The sequence below is a fragment of the Xyrauchen texanus genome, chromosome 50 (genome assembly GCF_025860055.1).
Source record: "Xyrauchen texanus isolate HMW12.3.18 chromosome 50, RBS_HiC_50CHRs, whole genome shotgun sequence".
Lineage (NCBI taxonomy): Eukaryota > Metazoa > Chordata > Actinopteri > Cypriniformes > Catostomidae > Xyrauchen > Xyrauchen texanus.
This window is the reverse complement of record NC_068325.1, coordinates 18682509-18691685: the sequence shown is the minus strand read 5'-3', so window position 1 is coordinate 18691685 and position 9177 is coordinate 18682509. Positions and strand designations below refer to the sequence as shown.

At 38.3% G+C, this 9177-nt stretch overlaps 2 protein-coding genes across 4 annotated transcripts in view; one reads left to right on the top strand and one right to left on the bottom strand.

The window, feature by feature from the left end:
- LOC127640934 (keratin, type I cytoskeletal 19-like) lies at positions 1 to 4854 on the top strand. Its single transcript, XM_052123655.1, has 8 exons — positions 1 to 476; positions 1004 to 1086; positions 1344 to 1500; positions 2125 to 2289; positions 2377 to 2502; positions 3583 to 3803; positions 4012 to 4070; positions 4651 to 4854. Exons 1-8 carry the CDS (start codon positions 66 to 68, stop codon positions 4749 to 4751), a joined length of 1323 nt encoding a protein of 440 aa, XP_051979615.1. The 5' UTR covers positions 1 to 65; the 3' UTR covers positions 4752 to 4854.
- LOC127640932 (tyrosine-protein phosphatase non-receptor type 4-like) overlaps positions 4699 to 9177 on the bottom strand; it is a 44434-nt gene continuing 39955 nt past the window's right edge. For all 3 annotated transcript variants that reach the window (XM_052123652.1, XM_052123650.1, XM_052123651.1), the window contains exon 27: positions 4699 to 8540. In XM_052123652.1, the coding sequence (XP_051979612.1) occupies positions 8442 to 8540 (99 nt within the window). In that variant the 3' untranslated portion in view covers positions 4699 to 8441. The remainder of the gene's footprint in view (positions 8541 to 9177) is intronic.

Below are 9177 nucleotides of genomic sequence, written 5' to 3'. Positions count from 1 at the left end.
AAATTATTAAGCAGCTGCCAATTCTATAAGCCACTCTAAGCGCCAGAGCCACAGGCACAGAAACCATGACACAAACCATGCGTAAGAGCTTCTCAAGCTCTAGCTCTCGTCCTTTCTCCTCTCACTCCCTCACCGGTGGATACTCCAGGCGCATTGCCGTCGGCTCTGCACCAAGTGTCTATGGAGGCGCAGGGGGTTCCAGCGTGCGTGTCTCTTACGCACAGGGCACCAGGAGCGGTTTCGACCTGGCCAGTGCGCTCGGCGGCGGCGACAATGGCTTCGGTCAATCGTTCAACGAGAAGACCACCATGCAGAACCTCAACGACCGTCTGGCCAATTACCTGGAGAAGGTGCGCTCGTTGGAGAAAGCCAATGCGCAACTCGAGCGCCAGATCCGCGAGTGGTACGACAAGAGTGCTCCTGTCAGCAAAGACTACAGCCATTACTATGCCATCATTGATGATCTCCGCAAAAAAGTGAGTACTCTTACATTATAGATCAATATAGTCGGATGTGTAGTTAACGGTGTTCAGGTCAGGTCAGGTATAATCCTGCACTGAAGATTGGAGCTCTGTAAAGTTTGTATCATATGATAAAATAATAGTTTAATTACCATTATAGAAATCAAGACATAGTGATTAATGTATTACTATAGAGTTATTTTGGTGTTTGTATAACAGGGATTCTAAGAATACTAAAAACAGTGTTGGGGTCCCAATTATACCAAAACTAAGATTAAAGGAGATTGCATAAGTACTTTAATACATTTATCAGTATTCTTATCAAATGCAAATGGACTTCAGATTCATTTTAAGTAAGAGCCTTTAAATGTCTGTTGAATGGACAATCGTTGAACTTTTTAATCTAGTATTTGGTTAATCCCCCTAACCACTTGATACCATGAACTATAATAATATGAATGCTGTTTTCAAACTGTTTGGTTTACCTTTGTAAGGTGAAAGGGACTTCATTGGGTCTTCATTGCCTGCTTGTCTTTTTTTAGATCTTCATCGCCAGCCAGGACAATGCCAGAATTATCCTTCAGATTGACAACGCCAAACTGGCAGCCGAGGACTTCAGAGTCAAGTTAGTACAATCAACAAAAACCTGTACTTTTGTATTTCTTCTTGCTTTCGAAATGTCTTTTATTACTTTGCTTGCTTTAATTATTTCTATGATTACATCCGTCTGTCTGAGTATGTCTGTTTTAGCCGAGGCTTATTATTTGGGTTGTTGAGATCGTTAATGTTACTCCCAACATTTTAACCCCAACTTGTCTTTATGAGGCACGTAGACACAAGTTTGTGTGGGTTCCTCACCGGTGTTATTCTTGGCTGTGTCAGGTACGAGAACGAGTTGGCCATGCGCCAATCTGTGGAAGCAGACATCGCTGGCCTGAGGAAAGTTATGGATGAATTGACCATGACCCGCTCAGACCTTGAGATGCAGATTGAGGGTCTGAATGAGGAGCTGGTCTACCTCAAGAAGAACCACGCAGAGGTGACTTATAAAAAAAATCTTCAAGTTATTGATTTTTGGCCCTCCAGGTAGGGGAAAACTTGGTGGAATGAGTGAAGTTCTTTAACTAGTTATCCATAATGCCAATAATCTTCACCAATCTTCTTAAATCAAGAGTAATTTCCAAAAAATAGGTGTTTTTTTTTTAGCAATGATAGTCCTGTAAGTGACCACAATGTAGTGCCTTGGAGTTGTACTCAAAGTCTGTTTGGCACATCTAAAGTCCAAACGTAATTGTTTTCCTGTTAGTAAATAGTAAATCCTACTTTTAAAGACCTCATGAAATCAATATTGTATGTTTGTTGCTTCTAGTCCATATCGTATCTAGTTTTGAGGCCATCTATATGCTAACATTCAACCAAATGTGGACAAAATTAAGCTTTAGCAGATAATCTAATTTTAAACGTGAAGTCTTCTGGGAAAAACGGACCAATAATGTTGATGACATCATCTTGCACTCAGGGGCATATCCACATTTTTGTCCAATCATATACTCTCTAGAATGAGCATGCACCTCCCCCTTTTACCAATGCAACTGACTAGCAATAACAAGCAGCATATCATGGCAAAATAACGAATAACGAAATGACTATCGCCGCATTGTAGGAGATCGCAGCTCTTCGTGCACAAATGTCCTCAAGCACCGTAAACGTTGAGGTGGACGCTGGACCACAGCAAGACCTGGCCCGTATCATGGAGGAGCTCCGACAACAGTATGAGGGTATCACAGAGAAGAACCGCAGAGATATGGAATCCTGGTACAAGTCCAAAGTAAGTGCTGACACAAATATATGTTCCAATTAAACTAGTCGGAAATAGCCAGACATAGATGTTGACTTCTGATCTCTTTCCTTGCAGTTTGATGAGCTAAACAAGCAGGTGTCCACCAGACAAGAAGATCTTTCAACATCACGCAATGAAATCAATGATCTTAGGAGAACGATGCAATCCCTGGAGATCGAACTACAGTCTCAGCTTAGCATGGTATGTTTCGCTATCTCTTTAAAATTAAAATATTTGAAATTCAAAAAAATATTAGCCTTAATTAACTTGTCAAAACATTTCCAGTACTCTCAGCTACCACTAGAGGAAGCACTATTTGCGCTAATAATCGGAACTAGTTTTGATTAAACTATTAAAGTAATGTTAATACCCTAAGCTACCATTAGAGGGAGCTTTATTTGATCTAGCGTGCATGGCTCCGCCCCCTAACTGTTTTTCTGCTCAAATTTGTTCTAGCACTATTAAATATTGACAATATAAATATTTCCCACTAGAGGGAGCACTATTTGTACTAATAACCCCAGACCCCTTTTTCTTTCATTTTAAAATGTACATTAGTTTAGATTTTTTTTCTTCCCTTTTCTCCCCAATTTGGAACGGCCAATTCCCAATGCGCTCCAAGTCCTCGTGGTGGCGTACTGACTTGCCTCAATCCGGGTGGCGGAGGACGAATCTCAGTTGCCTTCGTATCTTATCGCATGGCTTGTTGAGCACATCACCATGGAGACATGGCACGTGTGGAGGCTCATGTTATTCTCCATGGCATCCACGCACGACTCACCACATGCCCCACCAAGAGCGAGAACCACACATTATAGCGACCACGAAGAGGTTACCCCATGTGACTCTACCCTCCCTAGCAACCGGGCCAATTTGGTTGCTAAGGAGACCTGGCTGGAGTCACTCAGCACGCCCTGAATTCGAACTCACGACTCCAGGGGTAGTAGTCAGCATCAATACTCGCTGAGCTACCCAAGCCACCCCCACTAGTTTTGATTAAACCATTAAAAGATTTTGATACTCTCAGCTACCACTAAAACGAGATTCTAGCACTATTAAATAATTGACTATAAAAACACTTCCCACTAGAGGGAGCGCTACTTGCGCTAAAAACCCCAGACCCCTTTTTCTTTCACTTTAAAATTCATACTAGTTTAGAAAAATGTGTTCTAGCGCTGTTAAATATTAACAATAAAATATTTCCCCACTAGAGGGAGCGCTATTTCCGCTATTATGCATAGCCCAATTTTCTCACTCTCGTTCTCTGCTCTGATTGGACAGAAATCGGCTCTGGAGGGCACACTGTCAGAGACCGATTCACGGTACGGCCTTCAGCTCAACCAACTGCAGGGAGTAATTCACAATCTGGAGGCGGAGCTTTCCCAAATGCGCACGGACATCGAAAGACAGGGCAACGATTATAGACTGCTCCTGGACATCAAGACCAGACTAGAGATGGAGATCGCAGAGTACAGAAGACTTCTGGATGGAGAGGACATTCAGTAAGTCATATAATTAAGTATATTCAAAACTAAGCCTTGGCGATAAAGTGTTTGACTAGAATAGATGCAAAGAGCGCCCTCTACCAGCATCTAAGGTACAACCACTCTTGTTTATGGAAGTGTGTAAACACAAAACAAATTGTATTTCTAAACAATTGCGAAAGTTTGTGATGTCAGACATTTCATAAAAATATTTGTTTTTTCCCAGGAGACAGACAGTCAAGGTTGTAGAGTTCGTAAATACTACTCCTCCTCCCCCCCCCAAACGTAAGTGTTCTAGAAGTTTCTTTTTTATTGTACATGTCATTTATTTGTATAATAAATACTATATATAATATGTAACATGATATATAATACTTAATATATATATATATAAATATATATTAAATACCACATGTATTGTTACATATTCTCACTATATAAAATGTATTTAAATAATACAAAATATTAAATATATACAAATATTATATATGATATTTAATATAAAAACACACACAAAATATCAATACATTAAATATAAAAATACAAAAATTATGTTTCGTTGTTTAATATTTTATATATACATCAATCATATAAAAATATACCATATTTTTCCATAATTTTCATATATAAAATTAAATACAGCTTTTATATAAAACATTTTTTACACATCATACCACTTATTTAAACTATTTTTAAATACTAGATTAAAAACAATATTTTAATTATTTGTTTACTTAACTAAGTTAATACGAAATTAAATACTTTTTAATAAAATAAAATGCTACTATTCTCTTTGGAAAGTGATTATGGGATGGTAATGCATCTGTGCTACTTTTAACTTATTTTCTTCATCTTTCCTCTACAGATGAGCCAGTGGTGACCAAGCGTGTGCGCACAGTAATCGAAGAGGTGATTGACGGAAAAGTCGTTTCTCGCACTGAGGATGTCGATGTCGTGAGGAAGTAAAAACGGCAGCATATATTTTCGGTCTAAATATGGCTAAATTATTCCTGTTCACCTCTTGTTAATCATACAACATAAAATAAAAGTACAAGCTGCGAAATTAAAAGTGTGTTTTCTTTCTTACATTTCATTGAGGAGATCCAGATATATTTCACAAACACTGAAATAAAAACTGAGCTGTATTATATTTGATTTGACGCACACAAGTGCCAAAAGACGAGAGGAAAACTAAACAGTCGGTACAAAAGACAAGCGTTCTCTCTCACAAACACAGCTGTAATACATACAAATGTATATTAAACAAAAACAACCACAGTTATATATTTTCAGAACACTTTTAATATATAACATCGTATTTACAAATATTTCACATATGACACCATGTAGTTAAGAGTCCCCATCCCCCACAAGTGTCGGTATTTGCCAATTTTCTTAACATAAATATAATTAAACAGCATATTTTTCCCCATCTCACAATTACAGTATAAATTCTACAGTAGCACAGCAGACTACCGTAGTCAGTTGCAAAGTGCTGTCCTTTTTTCATGTATTTTTTTCTTTAAATACAAAAATTCCAATGCGACATTGGTAGTAAATTTCTAGCTGCAGCGCTATAACGACGTACCACTGAAGCAAAGTCGGCTAACATTCAAAACGGTGGGCGGGATTGGTCCTTGACGCCAAATAGTTTACGCAATGGCACCGCGAAACATCGTACAGCGTACTTTAGCTCTTTAGCGACCAGAAGTGCCATAGAAGTCATGTTCGTAAACAATCGAGATGATCTGGACCGTTGCGTTAAAAACGGTATAAATTTTGAATTGCGCCATAATTCATAAACATTCCCTCAAAAATACAGAAAACGAGAACTTTACGTTTCGTGATTACGCACCGTAAAAATAGTTTTACACAAGCAAAACAAATGTATGCAAATCGTTCGGGAAAACCGTACTTACGAAAACTGATGCGTTGGCAAATTCCGGAAGAACGATTTTATGAACAATTTACAATGGAATTAGTTTTGCACGTTTTATGAATAAGGCTCATTGATCATTACAGGCTAAAAGAGCAGATCCGCAAGGGTTTGTAAAATGCATCTGCACTTGCGGTCAATAAAACTTTAAAAAGCGCAACGACTTCTGTAAATGCACCCATCATCTCTATTGTGTTCTACAGCCAGAACTATGACCACATAAACATGATAGAGTAGATTACAGGTGGTAGCTAACAGGGAACCAGTAAGATAAGAGAAGATCTGGGATATGCATAATCAATGATAAGCAGAATTTCAATCTGTACTCTTTATGGAGTGGAGCACCGATATTTCTACTTGGCGAAGGATGCAAAATATTTGTGTAACGTCATATTTGTACAACTGAAATCTTACGCCCGTTTCACACATACTCCGTGTGCGTATCCGGTGCGTATCCGGTGCGTATCCGGTGCGTATCCGGTACAGGAGCAGCACGTGCTATAGTGCTTTCACATATGCTGCGTTTGCAGTGCGCTACTGATCCGCGGTTTCTGTGTGCCACAAAATCAAAAATGTGTAAGGAATTTTGATTTTAAACCCAAACGTTAAATTTGAGATTGTTTAAGGCATTGAAACAGTATGAAAATTCATTTTAATCATTGTGATTCTTTGTTTTACATGTAGTTCGAGTTGAAGAAAAGCTATCGCGCTATATCTGTTGCTAAGGAGAAGAATGAGACGCATTTGCGTTCACTCTGTCTTTTTTTAGAGTAAAAAAATCCTATATGATGGCATTTTGCAACTTTTGGGACTATAATCATACTTTTTTGTTTTTCTTGACCCTGTAATTTAGTAACTGTAGAACACATTAACTGTAATTATGCGTATATGATGAAATTATTACAGTTTCCTGACAATCTATGTCTATTTTAATGTGAACAATGCGCTGCCACTTTAATTCAGTGCGGTGCAGCACAGCAAAAATAGACTCGGTGCGGAAACGAGCGCTGCACTGCTGTATACGCACCGCAACTGGAACGGATCGACGGACTGCATCCGCATGCAGTGTAAAAGCTCTAACCTGTTAGCATGGGTACGGAAAAAAATATGCACCGCATACGCACTGCAAACTGAGTATGTGTGAAACGGGCGCTAAGCTAACCCATTGCTTGCAATAATAGTCTGGAGTATTTGACCGCAAACATGGAGGAAATTAACATTTGAGACCATATGGTGATATTCACTGCAAAAAAAAATAATAATATATTTTTGTCTTGTTTTCCTGTAAAAAAAAAAACATCTAAAAATACTTAAAATCAAGACAAATTTACATTAGAAGCAAAATTACATAAGATATTAAAAACTTGTTCTCAGAGAATACATCTTGAATTGTTTATTTTTCTTATCCCATTGGCCCATAAAACCTATTTCTTATTATCTTATGCATTTTTTATTCTCAAGTAAATGTAACTTGCTTTAAGGATGTTTATATCTTAAGCAATATATGGGAACGAATAGTAGACAGCGTCTCAGTGAAAACGGTGACTCTACGCTTTTACAGCATCTCAATTTACGTCCAAAGTACCTATCGGTTGAAAACTAGCCGTTTCCAGTCAATGCAAAAATTCACAGCTTTAAATTTAAAATAAAAATCTGCTTCCAAGATCCTACAGACGTGGATCGTAGAGCGAAACAGCTGCCTGTTGCATATTTAACGATAAAGACGACCGACATTTCACACACTACTCATGCCCTCACAATAAATACTCGATTAGTCAAAGCAGCCCACCAATCAGTTTGAGGCAAACAGAGAGAAACTTCGACTCATTTTCAGTGTAGCGAACTCGAAGCTGGTGCCTGTTAATTTCGGTAAAACTTTGATATTTCCGTTGAAAATGTGTAAAGTAACAAACGATGAGACTATCTTCAAAGCGTTGGGGTCAAAACTAGCTGAAGCTGAAACCTTTGAGAAACATTTTTTTTATTTAAACTTGAAGCCGAAGTGTGTCATTTATTTCAGTGTTAATTTACTTTCGCCTACTTTAGCGTAATAAACTGTAAGTAGGCCATTCGTAAGTTAATTTCAACTTGTAAGCTGTTCGTTTGAGCAGTGGTTGACTCAACCAATGGCGTAAGTTTGGGGCGGGACTCTCTGTTTGTTTGACTAATAGGAGTGTTTGAGAAACCTGCTTGAAAACAGTCATTACTACGTTGTCTTTGCAATTCCGTTTGGTGCCACTAGTTGGTGGAAACTACACACTTCAACTTCAAGTTTTAAACTTAACCGTTAAAACGCTTACAGTCACAGTCAGGACAAAAGAAAGAGAAAGGGGTGAGCACCCATTGTTTTTAAGACCACTGTTAAAAAAATAAACAAATAAATAGCTAAGAAAATGTAAAATGTTGTCGTTAGCTGCGAAAATTCATGCCGACATTGACTGTGGCTCATTTCAGCTTTTGGCACGAAAGCAAAAGCGAGTTTCTTTTTATCAACAGTACCTATTAATCAGTAACCTGATACTTGTTTTCTTTTAATGAAAAATCCACTTAAGTCATTGTTTGTCGCTGTAAAGTGCAATAGTGCTTTTTTGACTGTATTCTAGCTTGCAGGCGGTCATGTCCGCTGCCGCCCAGCAGGGGGAGACAGCGAGCTGAGAGCAGTTCTCACTGGCAGTAGTTGTAAATCACAGAAGAACATCAGCAATACTGAAGGGCACCGTTCATTCTTCCTTTTCACTGGGAGTTTCAGTCTCGCATGGTTTTACGATTTCATCCTCGTAAACTTTCAAAATAGCTTCGCAGACGAAGCGGTACTGGCTCTGGAAAACACAAACAAAGTGATTCAGTTGCACTATAAATAAAAACAATTATATTTAAGCTTAACAGATTGTTAACCAATGCATCTTATGCATATTGCTCACAAAAATGGGAATAGTTGGCTAAAATTGTGGTAACGTATTAATTTAGTGCAATTACTTAAAAAAAAAAAAGTGTTTAAGAAATGAATGCTATTAATCATACCTCCTGACCAGGATGTAAATTCCGTAATGAAAGTACTTGCTATCATTGGAGATATTCAAGCTTGAAGTACATGTAGTTTTGTGTTTTTTCAAGCCGTGTTGGCAGGAGGAATTCAGAGCGCCTCAATAAACCTCACAAGCAACGCAGCCACAGAACGAAATCAGTTCATTCCGGACGTGTTCTTGACAGCTTCGAGACGTGATTTTCAAAGTTCAGTGCCCTGAAAATGTGCCATTGACACTGAAAACCAATGAGATGCCCCAAAAGCCTCCGTCCGAGTGTTATATATACGTAGATGACAATTTAAAATAGCACTGATGGAACGCAAGAACGCGTCTTGTGAGAACAGGACAGATTGATCATCTCAATTACAAAATAATTGCTAGAGACTGTAGGCTTATGTTCGAGGATATGATATACTGTATATACTGTCAT

Bases quoted from the DNA above. Each gene is read 5' to 3' on its own strand.
- LOC127640934 (XM_052123655.1), top strand. From the start codon at position 66: ATGACACAAACCATGCGTAAGAGCTTCTCAAGCTCTAGCTCTCGTCCT. The intron at 477-1,003 runs GTGAGTACTCTT...GTCTTTTTTTAG, and splicing joins TTGATGATCTCCGCAAAAAA to ATCTTCATCGCCAGCCAGGA. The intron at 4,071-4,650 runs GTAAGTGTTCTA...TTTCCTCTACAG, and splicing joins TCCTCCTCCCCCCCCCAAAC to ATGAGCCAGTGGTGACCAAG.